Consider the following 14,319-nt stretch of genomic DNA (forward strand, 5'->3'; position numbering starts at 1 on the left):
TCTAAATAGGCGACAATTTTGTTGCTGTGCGCGCGTTTCGGTCGGAGTGCTTGCGCGAACCAGCTACGGCTGGGAGCGGGAACGCCAGGGCACGCACGGCGAGAGGAAGTGGCGCGCGCTACATTTCGCCGCGCTCTCAGAACCACGCGGGTCCGAGGCGACCGAAGGGCTACGGGGGGCGTGGCCAGTGCATCCCGAGCGGCTGCGTCAAACAGCGCCGAAAGCTGGCTGCGTGGCGCGCAGCTTAAAGCCGAGGCAGAAAGAGTTGTAAAAAAAAAGCGCCCGCAAAGCGTTCTTCAAATCTCTCTTCAACTCACATTTGTTCGCTTCGAGTGCCCGCGACGCGGTGAGTGCAATCAAGTGTACGCGCCAGGGCGAGCGCAGCCGCTGGCCCCTTCGCAGTTTGTGGCGCGCTTTGTATAGAGCGTATTGGAAGCTCAAGTGACCGGGCCAATTGTGCCCCAGTGGCGCATATATAGACGGGACTGCCACATATATAGTCCGGTGGCACAAATGCGAGAGAAGACGAGCACACTCGACTGACCAACTGATTCGCGGGATCTAACGTCCCGGCGAACAACCGGCGCAGTGGGAGACGCCGCGCGTAGTGCACGACTGCGAATTAGTCACGACCACTTGGGGGTCCTTCGACGTGCACCTAAATCTAGGTGCACGTACTGGAGCGACTTTTCTTACGTTCCGCCCTCGTCGAAACGCGGCGGCCGGGAGTCGGACGCGCTTCCTAGCTGAACGCCACGCGGACTCACTACGGCACCGCTCGCATGGCTGGTATATTTAAGCGGAAAACAAAGGAAGCAGAGTTTGAATTAAGGCTGGCCGGCGTGGAAAATGTAAAAAGATTTCGGAGACTCCCCATTTATGAGAGCGTACAAATAAAAGAAAACGAGAAAGAAAGACAAGCAAGTAAGAACAAAGTGATTTTAACGAAATACATCGCGCGGAACAAATAAGCGTACGGAACGGTTCAGCAAGCATTCTCGATACTGTCCCAAACATCTGGCACCCAGGAAAAGTAGATATGACACAGGGGGGTTGGTTCAATCAAGGCCAAGACCACCTGTACTTCAAAGTTGCACTGTATCGTAAATTATAGTTAGTCGTGGTGGAAGGAAAGAAAGAAAACAGCATACGGTTTGTTACCGCTAAGTAACTAGCGCCGAGGGCATGCCGGACTTTGCCCATTTACTGTTTTCCGTTTCGCATCTTTTCCAGGCTGTTATTATTCGTGACTTTTCTGCTTCCGCAAACCGTCTGCCGCCCACTCGGCTAAAATGTCTCCGTCATTACCAAAACAAGGCAGCGCCATCCACGCAGAGATCGCTGCTGCACGCTCGGATATGTTGGCGGTTCGTGAAAAGAAGCGTTAGAACGTTTTCTTTCTTTCTTTTTTAAGGGGGGGGGGGAGGCTACAGCGGTCAGTACATGCCGTCACGTGGCATTTCCACGCGATCGCACAAAGCCAATCAGGCACGGCCAATGGCGGGAGTACGCGACGACGAGAAAAACGGCGGCTACACGAAAAAAAAAAAAGAAAAACACCCGCTACTTTGAGACCTGCTCATCCGTACGGAGCCCACTTCGAACACGACTGGGCTCGGCGAGCGCCTTCGGCGGCCACGTGGCTTCGTATACGCACCGGCTGTGCGTGAGGCCATCGCGCGCGAAGAGCCGTGGTTTGAGCTTGCGCAACTACGAAAGCGTGCGTGTCAGTGCTGCTTTAACTCTTTCGCTACCACGCCCATTCAAATCGATCACCCGCGATCGATGATTTAGATCGCCAATTTCGTCTTACTGCAGCCGTTTTTTATCCATATAAGGCCGTCCAGTAGTCAGTACAGGCACTGCACTTTCACAATCGGTTTAAATTTTCACACTCCGGCGATGTGATTTTTGACTAACCTTCTTGGGCACTAATGTGCGTATGTTGTAGCGAAAAGAGGCGCGGCTGTCACCTTCTGCCGCGCTCGAGAAAATAGCATGCCGCTCACGATCACACCGCACTCGCATCAAAATGTTGTAATCAAATGACTCCCAGCAAATGCAGAATTTAATTTTGTCGCCGGCTTTGCCGTCCGACAGTGCTGAGCGGTGATGATTAACCGAAATGACGCCAGCTGTTCGCAAGTGGTTTGGAGTCCGAGTCGTTTTATTCCGCCAAATTGAGTTTCCGAAGGTGCGCCGCATGTGCAACATGTGCACCTGGAATTTTCAACCAGTTCCGAAGAGTACAGGTTTCGCCTCTCTCGTAAAATCTCGGCAAGAGGCGCTGCCGGTGTCACTGCGCAGTTGTCGAGAGTCGCTCCCACGGCGTCGTCCCGCGCGGCTGCGTCGCGGGAAAGGCGTCGAGCTCGAGACTATGCTGCACCCGCACTTCAATTTCGTAATGAGGACTCGAGTTACGACTCCGAAGATGACGGCAAAGCAGGCTCAAGCTCTGACGGCGACGATGTTTTGAGTCAGCATGCGACAACCGCAGCTATTCACCGGCGAGTTTTCATTACGACCTTGAGCGGTCTCCTTCCTTGTGCGCGCTTATCTGCCGATCTTTTTGCACCGCCCGAGAGCTCTACTGATCATCTTCAGGGAGCATGCTTCGCTCGGTTATGATCCATCGGCAGCAAAGAAACTTCCGTTCAAGCCACCTCGCTCCCGTTTTTTTCTCACCCCCCCCCCCCCCCCCCCCCCACTCAGCAGCGAGATCCCACTCAGCACCGACAGCTTGGACTGGTGGAGTGGGCGGAGAGGGCCAAGCAGGGCCCAGGGCCTGTCTTGAGGCCGTTCCCTCGGCCACCTCCCCCTTTCCGCTTCCCCCTTTCAATACAGTTTACCACCACCACCAAGAAGGCCACCCGTAGCACATCTAGGCCCAGCACTGCGGATCAACGCGAGACAGTTTACAACCTCGTAGGATTTCTTTCTGCTCTTTCTCTCTGCAGAGGTGATAAAGACAATCTGCTAAAAAATGCAAACAGATATGCTCGGATGCATAATCTTGTAGTTGGCCAGCTACGTGAGGGCGATCAGTCCGGGAAGAGGTGCACGTCTCTAGACGAACTGATAAAGTACGTTCCTTGTACTTCTCATCGGACCATCCTCAGAAGATGCCGAAAAGGCGAATAAACAAACAGACGTTTTGTGGGAAAATTGCGCATTGCACCTATGCTTCACAAAATCCAGAAATTGCTTCACCGCATGGCATGAGCGGTGAACTGGTGTTAGGTTTTATTATTTTTTTTTTTTTGGCATGCGAAGAACGGCAGTGTAATGAGCATTTATTTTTTCGGGCACAATTTCTGGGTTATTTAACTTTGAAATGTATATTCTAAATTTCGTTTAATATTAACGTAAGTTTTTGTAGATATCATGATAGTTTATTGTTGTTTTTACCAAGTGCCAGCAAAAAATGCGCTCTGTAGAATTTTTATGTTTTACCTAATAATGTCTTTGTTTGGGGACGTATGTTTTTGGAAAGAGCAATTCATTATGCTCAATATGCTATGCTGCAATGTGTGCTGTGCTATTATTTGTAGTGGTAAAATAACTTTTCCCCGAGACATAAAAAGAACGACCATTTGTCTCGCGGTAACGATGCAGAGTTGAACGATGCAGAGGTAGTAACCACTGTGCGACAACGGAGCGAAGAAATAGATAAACGGCGACCACGATCACTGGTTGCGCTCGAAGAAGTCTCGACGGCGACTGGACGGCGCTTTTAATGTCGCGCTCCAGATCGCCTCGCTCCGAGGTGACGTACTCAACTCCCGTCGCGGACCGTCGGCCACGTCGCACACCCACCTCTACAGCGACCGGCACGGCCGAGAGACCAGTGGGCAGCAGATCGCGGCCAACCGGCCACGGGTGTCTGACACGCAGGCGGCGCGCTGCCTGCTTTATCGCGGGACCGCCAAACCAAACTAGACGCCCGGAAAGAGGGCGCCCGAACTGCGCGTGATAGAGCGTCAACGGATACGCGGAGAAGACTGGCCGCACGTATCGAGTCACCCTCGCACGATAGCGAACAGACGTCGGCACGAGGGCGACGCTGCCTTGCAGAGGTTCCCGCACCAGCGCGCCGTGACGTCACACATTCTTAGGACGCTGTCTGTGCGGGCGGCCACGTGCAAGGGTCACGCGGTGTAGTCAAAAGAGAGACGCCGTTCGACACCAAGACGGCGGCGGAGGGTTACAGCCGTCGGGGGAGCCCCGGTTTACGGAAAGCGCGTAGGCGGGGCTTCCGCCATTCGGCTCGTGGAAGCAGTGCAGTCGACCCGCTGAACTGCACCATGCCGAGATATTCCGGGAACGGACCAGATGCTCCAACGGGCGTGGAAGTGTTTTCTTTGAGGAAGTGTGTCTTGCGATGCTGCGAGACAAGAGGCCCGTTGCACTGCTAACGATTTGTGGCAACGGCCTTGACGTATTGAAACTCCGGATGGTGTCACCCTGTGTGCACACTGCGCGCACCGCAGTGTGATTGGACGAACGATGGGGCGAGGAGGATGCTTCTAGGTATACGTGCACGGCCTTCGCAGGGGGATTCGCTAAACATTCGGCCACGAGAGAGAAGACCAAATTGTAGCATCATTGTAACTTTTGACTCGTGCTTTGTCCAAATAGCTTCCATTTTATCCCTTGCTTATTTTATCTTAATATATAGTTAACCCCTTGCAATCAGCGTCACAGCCTAGCATACTGTAATGTGACTTCGCGACATCCGCGACACCTTCAATAAACCTATTCTTTAAGGCGCCAAAAAATAACACACAGCACACCAGAGAGGACAACGGGACAGAGCGCCATCCTTGTCCTTTCTTGTGTGCCGCGTGTTGTTTTTTGGCGCCTTAAATATAGGCATCATTAATCAATACCAACTTGCCCAGCAAGAAGTTGTCTTGAGACAATTTCAAATTTCCCTCACTGACATCGAGTCGAACATCGACTGCCTAGTTTATTCATTTTTTTAAGGATAAGGATGGGCTGCACTGTATTCTAAGTGAGCGGATTGCCGTGCCACAACGACCTAAACACAAGAAAATATATTGAAAACCACGAGGACACACTGACGTACCGACTCTTACGTCCCGGCACGAAATTGTACAAAGAAAGAAAATGGAAGTTTGGCCTTGGTTTTCTATCTTAATAATCAACCTCTTGTCGCAAAATTGTTGACACAGTTTTTGAAAGAATAGCTTAACAGTCTAAGCTGATTTGTCTCTTTAAAGCGAATCCTTCTTTGCCTACCTTCTCAGGTTTGTGCGTGGGTCGGTGCTGCTGTTTCTCTCGCCGAGTAAAGTGGTCCGATCCCGGAGGAAGTGCAATAAGTGTAAACTGCACCGTTTCATGAGAAGGTCTAATCAAAACATAACCGATATCACAGACACTACGGAGTTGTATATTTTGCGTACGCAAACTTAGGGGGCGCAAACTGCCGAACTTACCAAAGAGAGCAAGAAAGGCATACAAAAGAACCCAAAAGGAGAAAAAAGAACGCCAGCCGGGCGCGATAATTCGAGCACGCAATATTCCGTCCGAGTACCAAAAGCCGTTTGCATGCGCAATATCTAAAAGTGCCTACTAACTCAAAGTTGGTCACTGTGTGCGTCTTCGCATGAGCTTTTGCGGTCTGTACCGCGAACCGATTCTGGAGGCACTGTAACCTGATAATGCTATCGCGTCACAGTCGCTCAGATGTATACGTACAATGAGAACGCATTTCGAACGCCGCCATTCCTGAAGCCGTGAACATCGCAAAGTAAGTTACGAAGATGGCGGTGTCGTTTGTCAGGGCCTGTCACAGTAAACCAGTTGAGAGGCGAACTAATCACTGATGTGGTCTGATGCGTTTTTTTTTTTTCATAGATGACATTAATGACCCTCCGCCGAATGCCATCAAATATACCGACGTCACAAGGAACTGGTGCGAGAACTGGAGCGTGCTGACGCCATCCGTTTTTCCTTGCACAGTTCTGGCATGACAATAATCCGGTACCGGTGAAACTCGCCTATCTCCAATGCTAGAAGATAGTCGACAAATTCTCTCCTATTTATCATTGCGCCGTCTCATCTTTCTTTCTTCATTCTTTCTCTCTCGTCTATAGCAGCATCTCTTTGCCCCTCCTCCGGTACAGGGTAGCCAACCGCGGAGATAATCTCTAGTCAAGCTCCCTCTCTTTCCTTTCTCTCTCTCTCGCTTTGCACCACACGCTCCTTTTAGTGCCTGATTCCGCTGAAGCATTCTTTAAATATTTATTTTCACTCTCTTTTCACCAGATGGATGTTAATGCTTCTTGGCTGTGAACCGAGAACCACAGCGTTGTTACTGGTAGTTAATGGCAAGCCAGTAAACGCTTCTGCACATAAAGGCAAGCAGAGTGTACCTGCGTTCGCACGCAGTGCTGCAGTCCCGCGCCACTTTCATTCGCAGCGCCCGTTAGACAGCAGATCCGAGGTTTCTTTCCTCCAACGGGAAAGACTCGCACGACAACGCTGTCATTTTCTGTCCACCCATTGTTTCCAATCGGCGGAGACGCCCAAAATGCCCGCGCTGTTCTGTCATCGCAGGGATCTGCGCGGAAAAATACACGGCCACGAAAGAAAGATAAACGAACAAAGAAAAGAAAGAAACAAATGGAAAACCGGTGCCGCCTCGAAGTACTGGAAGTCGGCGACGACGAGAAATCTGAAGACCCGGTGAAGAGACAATGCCGCCGGCTATGCGGCTGCATCTCGTGACGACCCGCACGCAACCTCGATTCATCCCGAATGTCGCGATAACGTCGCGAAACCAATAAGAAAAAAAAAACGAAGAAGACAATAAAAAAGGCAAAGAAGGCGACGTTTCGGCCGCGATGCGCGAGACGGGCGCCGTGCGACAGCGACCTTCAACCGAGAGTGAACAACGGCGCTCGCACGCACTCCCTTTCCTTCCTCCTCCTCGTCTGCCATTGTCAGCCTATTGTTCTCGGTGGTCCACCACCGCGGACACAAATCAAAAGGCGGGAAAGCGGAGACGCAAAAAAGACAGAGGCACTGGCGGAACGCCGACCCTCGCCGCTACACGGTCACGCGCGGCCGCCGCCGGAGACTTGGGACCAGCGTGGAAGGCGCGCGGTTCGACGCCGCGGCTCGAACGCCTCCGTCCCACTGCCGCGAGGCGCACCACGCGCCGGCGCCCGTCCGCTCGAGGCCGCACTCGAGGAGAGCTTCCCCCCACAACACGGCGGGAAGGGTTGCGTAACGCCCCGCAGAAACCTCTGTTTCCCGCTGTCGAAAAGTACGCATTCGACGGCACCTCACCGACGGGCTGCAAAGGCTGCAATGGCCGGCCAGAAACGGAGCGCCTCCTGGCGTCTTCTCTACGTCGCCCCGTCTGTCGCGCTAGCGCTACAGTTTCTTCTTCACACGGACAGCCAACTGCGGCAGTCGTTCATTGAAAAAAAAAAAAAAAAGCTTTGTTGACTTCTTAATGGCGCCACATTTAGTCCCGCAACAAACATAGTCGAGTGCGCATTCCCATTCGCAAGCGCTACGCTGCGTTTTCCCCGCGAGGAGTGCGACGGTCGTCCACAGTGCTCGGGACGATGGAAAGCACACGGCGCGGTTGGAAGCAGATGTGCTGTAATCGTTGCGAGGCAATAGCTGTCCCAGCACCTGCCGCTTACTACGTAGAAAACTCGTCAGAACCTTGCCGTACAATACGAGCTGATGGTGGCCAAATTGCGCTTTCCTAAACGAAGCGACGACACACTTATAATAACGCGACATACAGCAAAGAAAATAAATGTAGGAACACGCCAGCGTGGGGTTCACGCCTTCGCGGCCACCAACGACGGGGTCGGGTGGGCAGTTGTTTCCTTGATTCAAAAAACATTAGTTCGATGCCTGCATTGGTTGGTCCCCTTCCCGTAAGCGTGTCGAGTGCGCGGCTTATCGCTCGTAAACGAGGCTTCTCCACACAAGCGGTCTTAGTGTGGAGAAGCTATCCGTGACGAACGTTTCTTTGGAAAACTGCGCTCGCAGTAGTGGCAATAACACAGTGTAAATAAGCAACAAGCAAACGTGCCACTTTCGCGTGGACACATGCACGAGCGACAAAACATTAAATAATAATGTGAAGGTTACAACAGACAGGGTTGCAGAGGCGCTCAATGTGATCTTCGCACCATCGGCTGGTCTCGTAGACAAAGTGGCGCTACGGCGAAAAGACTAACTGTAACGTCTCTCCTATTCCTTGTACCTAACTCTGCAATGTCCAGTGTATGACATGCGCTAAGCTGCGTTGATAGCTCAAAATTCTGATTTAGCGAAAGGAACCTTAGCGTACTGCGAAGAGAAGCGTATTTCAAACGCTGGAGAGAGTTTTCAGTCGTATACGTTTCAGCGAACGAATTACTAATCAGTTAATTGTTATACTAATCAATATTTATAACTCAAAAATAATTATTTGTTTTCGAAATACAAATGTACTCTCCATGAACAGAAATGAAGGCGAACAAGTTGTAATTTACATTAATGTGAAACTCTGTTGGGGCACTGCAGAGTTAAAACAACGTAAGGAACGGGATAAGACAAAGCAGGTTGTAGCGCTGACACTACGAACGAGGCGATCACTGCATTTACTCACAAGAATGCGGGAGAGAAAGGAAAAAGAAAAGCTAGAGAGAATAGTTGGGAGTTTCAGTGGGATTCTCTGGATGTGACGAAATAGAGCGTGTTCCCGCTGCTTCGTGCTGACACGACTGCATACTCGTGTTAGTGTGTACAGTGTTGTTGTTTTCATCTTACTCTGGCGTACCTTCACATCTTTGGAGTAGGTAATAGGAGATTTTGGGTTAGCCGGTCTACCTTACCAATTTGCTTTTCTTTAATAATAACGATCACAACATTAAAGGCAGATATAGATATGGAACCAAAAACGCATCACAGTCACCTAAAAGGAATGGTTATCGCCGGCGAGACCTTGAAGAAATGGTTACGATATCATAGACTATTTGGCTTTGCGACGCCAATAGTCGATTTCCTTTGCTAGAGCGACTGACGCCATTCCCTGTGCCGTCCTTAGCTCTGTATCGTGCACAACCCGCCACCGACGCTCGCGCACTGAGCTCCCCGACGCCGCGATTGCAAGCGCCCAGCGGCAACTCACTTCGCGTCACACAATGGGACGAACGGGACACGCAGAACGGCGCCAGCAGCCAAGCGGCGCCCCAGTGTTGCTCGAAGGGAGAGAGCGGGGTGTCCACGCGCCTCGAAGACCGCGGAGTGTGTCAAGGAGCGTGTCCGCACGCTCGCACGCGGCAACGCACACCAAACTGCCGACGCGGCCTCGGCTCTTACGCGAGAGGGCGCCAACAAAGGGAAACGACGGCGACAAACAATGAATGAGCGGGGAACACGTGCGGATGGAAAAACGCGCCGCACTTAGCGTCTCCGCGGGTGCGAGGCGCGCCGCGAAGCAGCAGCCGCCGCCGTGTCCTGCCTGCGCGTTTCGCGGCGAAAACTGCAGCGGTCGCGCCTGACGGACGATGCGTGGACGTTTCGTTTGCATTCGCCGCGCAGTTCGTCGTTTCTATCTGTTTGTGTGCGTCGTCTTTTCCGGCAAGGCTCGCTCACGCCGCGAAGGACGCTCGCGGGTCGCGACGACCACTCGTCGGATTCGCTGTCCTCGTTCGTCCCCGCAGCCGGCACACAACTGTCGAGGACGCGAACCGCCTGGAAATGAAAAAGAAAGGGGGTCGAGGAGGCACGTGGTCTCGGCTGGAAGACGAACCTCGCACGCTACGCGAAGCGGTTCGTCGGAGGACGCCACATCGGTCGTCCCGAGTGGACAAAGTATACGCGGCGCAGATTCCCGAGGGCCGATTTGCACCATCTGCGCAACGGCCCCATCCTTTCTTCAACGATGGTGTTGCAAGATTTTGTGGCCTCGAGTTCACTGGCACGTTCTAGGTTCTCGAGATCGCAACTTTCCCGTTTCGCGGATGCGCCTTCGCACTTGCTCGCGGTATGTTTGATTGACTGACTGGTCAATTGATTGATTGACTCGGATTAATGCTCCTAAACAACACAGGCAGTCGCCGCAATGAGATTAATACTGGTCGCGCTGCGTCCGGTAACGCTCACCGCAAGACGAGTACAAGACCAGTTTTTCAGTGCGCCCCCATCTCAATGCGGCAGTGCAATGCCTTAAATCCAACGCGCAGTCACCCGCTGCGCGTACGAGCGTAGTTAGCAGCCGAAGTCAATAATGCTCTTAAGCGTGCTGTTTCATTAAAACCACCACTGAGCGCGCAGTCAGTGGGAAGCGAAAGCGGCAAACAAACGCGCACGCGCTTCACGTAAACTCCCGTCTGCGAGCAATTAGGCAACGCGAAAGTGAGAGAGCACAGCGGTGCGCGGCAGCGGGCCACACGGCGACCGGGCCAGCGCGTCCCCGGGGCAACCATTAGGAGCGCACGGCGAATGGGCGAAACCAGCTTTCGAGATGCACGACCCGTCAAATCCGCGAGGGAAGAAGTAAAACGAAAATCTGCCCTCCAGGAAACGAAAGAAACACGCAAAGCTTTCGCTTTCTTCGTGTCCCAAAGCACGAGCCACCTAGTCCGTCGTGAGGTTCCGAAACGGTCGCTGCACAGATAAGAGGGGCCTGGCAGAAAAACGAGGTAACAACAAACGCAACGCAAAAAAAAAAAAGCAAGCGCGCAACCCGTCAGGCGAAGTTCTTGCAAAGACGCGGCGAGAAATGCCGCTCTGGTTCGATGGCACGCGCAGCAGACACCGTCCTGCCTCCGACTGAGAAACCGGAGCAGCGCGGCTGACGAGGAGGCGATACGCGACGCTTTCCGGTTTCGCGATCACCCCGGGGTGCTTCGGTCAGAGCGAACGGGAAAGAACGAAAATAAACAGAAAAAATAGGCATGAAACCCTAACACTAGAGCGTGTATGTTTTTTAACTCTTTTGCTCAGTCCTTTCGATACTCTTGTAGCGCGCACTCGCGCTCGTCGCATTTTTAACCTATTCTAAACTAAATCAGAATAGTTAGGAGAGAGAGGGTTTAATGAGAGGCAGAGAGGTTAACCTCAACAGAAAACAATAGTTGGCGAGTTACGGCTCGAAGCACATTGCACCACGTGTCAAAGGTTTCATCCACGGCTAGACAGACACACATAATCAATAAAAAGGCGTACGAGAGTTCAGCGTATTCTTCCAGAGGTGCAGATATACACGTTAGCTTGAGACCTTATAACATTTCGACTAAGAGCTAACAACTTCTGCCTAACAGGCGCACTAACTCCTTCACTCGAATTACGATGGTGACTGCGCAAGAATGCCCAACACTGCCGGCTTTTTCTTTTAGGCGAGTTGTTGATAACGACTGATTTGCAAAATAAGTGCGCCTTCAGGAGTGCCGTGCTGTTCTCAGAAAAGTGGAGTCATAGCTTCTGTGCAGTTGATGTTAATCCAAAAAGGTGACGCTCCTCACGGTGTAGCGTAATCGTGGAAATCGACAGATCACGTGGCAACAGGACGAATACCCATCGTGGTCCGAGAACCAGTCCTCAAAAGGCTACGAGATAAGCCAGTCGCACCCACTTGATTGTAGTCACCGGCGTGGTGGCGGCCATGACAGTGGTCCACAACTCTGGCCGGATGTCCACATATACGACACACAGTACGAACCCATTCGCAGTACCGACACAAACTAAGACATCCATGTATTGAATATGGCCCCACCAAACGTGTTTGCACCGCCTTCGGCTAAACGTCGTCGCCCCACCCGTGTCCTTATATTTAGATGCACGTTAAAGAACCCCAGGTGGTCGAAATTTTCGAAGTCCTCCACTACGGCGTGCCTCATAACCAGAAAGTGGTTTTGGCACGTAAAACCCCATAATTAAATTTTTTTTTAACGTCGTCCCCTGTGCGATCTACTACTTGCACAAACTGCAACCGATGTGATAAGCCCTGCGTAAAGCGCACGACTGCGTACCTTACCACTTTGCACGCGCTTTCCCGCCTCAAGGGTTATCTATAATGCGATGAACTTCAAATTTACGTGGTGCGTCCTACGTGCAGCACCACTTGTACAGTATCCCGCATTTGTGACCTATACCGGGCGACCACACTGTGATATGGGCGTGCGTCGTCCTGGAGGGAACAGCGTTAGCAGACGCCGCTTGCACTGGAGAGTGCTTTCTGCGCCTGCGCGTACTTCTGCCAGACTCGCCTTTGTGAGACGCTAAATTAGCGTGTGATCGACATTCGCGCGATATAGTTAAGAATGTGGGATGTTCTGCTTGCACTTTGGAGCCGCGCTGGCAGGGCATTGCGAGCAATGAAGCCACTCCTAACGTTCATTTTGGTACACGGGCCCGAAAAAGAGAGTTCACTTTTCTCTCTTGCTTGTGTATCTTGTGTAAGCACGTAGCGATGGGTCATACCACGTATCACACTTCGTCATTTGAAGTAATATACTAGGTGTGCGGCAGAGAAAAATAACTCCAGCATCTATGGAACAACGCAACTCTATTTCTCCGCTCAGAAATCAAATGAGCTCGCTCTATCGAAGGCCCCCTCACCAGGTCTGGCCATTTTGAGCTGACAAGCGCAGAGCATAGATTGCGCGATAACGATCGCGTCTGCAAAGTATTACATCGCTACGCGGCGCGGAAAGATCTGAAATTTCAAACCGAACGCCGTTTTTCCTTCTCGCAGCCGCCGCGCTCCAAGCCGGACGGTGACGTAGTCGTGCCCATGCGCCTACGTAGTAGTGTCCGTGGTGTGACGTCGCTAGTGGTGACACGTGGCTTCGAGAATTGTCTAAGACAACATCTGTTATCTGTGCGATCTGTTGCCTGAATGGACCAATTGAAGTTTAGAGAAATAATAAAACACACAAACGGAATGTCTGCATTTTTTTTTTTTTACTTCGCACCGAAGCAAGAGAGATGTACTTCCTTCCGCTTCGTCTGCTTGTTCCCACGGTCGTGCGGTCACATGCGCATGTACCGAAACTATGCCATTTTCTACCGTGTTCCAGAGCATGATCATGCTCTGCGATCCGCTTGTTCTGCCTCAGTATTCGCGTAGCACTGACTTATACCGCTGGTCATGTTTCCTTGTGCACAGCGCGCAAAATCGTGCGCTGGGCGAACGAGACAACAGCTCGCGCGCGACGTCGTCGGCGGAAGTGCGTGACGCCGAAAAAAAAAAGCGAGGACAAAGAAAATGAAGGCGGGGCCTGTGACGCATGCGTCAGCGATCCTCGAGGTCCGGTAAGGAAGAACGCAGGGAAGGAATTTCGCCTGGGTAGGCTAGACGGGGCGAGTGGAGAGAGCGTCTTCCTAGGCTGCTGAAATCATGGCTTCGCGGCACTGAAATATTTCTATCTCGGCTATTAATGTGAAGATTCGATTTTTTTTTTTTTTTGCGGCAGAACGATCTGTAGAGGACACGTAACAACTTCCAGCGTATAACCAAAATTTGCTGTGGGGCCTGGTGAGGGGCCCTTTAAGACATCGCTTTGCCACACTCCAGGTCACTTCGGAAACGTAAGGCAACCGTAAAGCGACGACTTGAGTATGCCACCCTGTCTCTCCTTCGTCCTCAGGGTTTGTCTCCCTTCGAGAAGCACCGCGACCGTGTAGAATAGGCGCGCTCACCTGGCGTGCAGCCCGGACCGGTAGGTGGGCGGCGGGGACACCGGAGACAGCATGGGCGCGGGCTGCGAGGTCACCGCGGCGGGGGGCGGCACCACGGGGGGCGGGGCGGGCACCGCGTGGTGGTGATGGTGGTGGTGGTGGTGGGCGGCCAGTGCCACCGGGGTGGGCAGGGTGGGCGGACCGCCCTGCCGGTCCAGCAGAAGCAGCCGCAGCCGGTACTCCTGCATCGAGGCCTGGTACGACGGCGGAGGGGGCCGGTACTGGAACTCCGGGTACAGCATCGCTGCGAGGAGGCACGAGCGCGGTCAGAAAATGTGCTGCGGCGTCGACAAGAAGGCTCCCGGGAGATGGGGTAACATAAGCAGCCGAAATGGAACGCTACGACAAATTATATGCGTCAGCCTACCATCAGTTTCGTTAGCAACAGACGAGCAACGGTTTTTGAACGTTACAAGTGGAAGCCATGGTTGGCGGATCGATTCAAATTCTATTCGAGTTGGACAGCGGTGTGCTTGCTTGTATAAGTTGTCACTGTCTATAGTATCTAAAGGCCGTAGCCTTCACTCATGTCTGCAGACTTCGTTCAATTTCTGGACGCTGTCGCTAACTAAGTGCTGTGTTGGTGTTTTGTCGTAC

General features: G+C 52.4%; 1 protein-coding gene across 1 annotated transcript in view; it reads right to left on the bottom strand.

Moving 5' to 3' along the window:
* LOC126526725 (uncharacterized) overlaps window positions 1-14,319 on the bottom strand; it is a 246,992-nt gene that overhangs the window by 58,342 nt on the left and 174,331 nt on the right. Inside the window, exon 3 of the mRNA XM_050174584.3 lies at window positions 13,684-13,966. Coding sequence (XP_050030541.2) covers window positions 13,684-13,966 — 283 coding nt within the window. The remainder of the gene's footprint in view (window positions 1-13,683; window positions 13,967-14,319) is intronic.

Source organism: Dermacentor andersoni, chromosome 8 (assembly GCF_023375885.2).
Source record: "Dermacentor andersoni chromosome 8, qqDerAnde1_hic_scaffold, whole genome shotgun sequence".
In the NCBI taxonomy this organism is placed as follows: Eukaryota; Metazoa; Arthropoda; class Arachnida; order Ixodida; family Ixodidae; genus Dermacentor; species Dermacentor andersoni.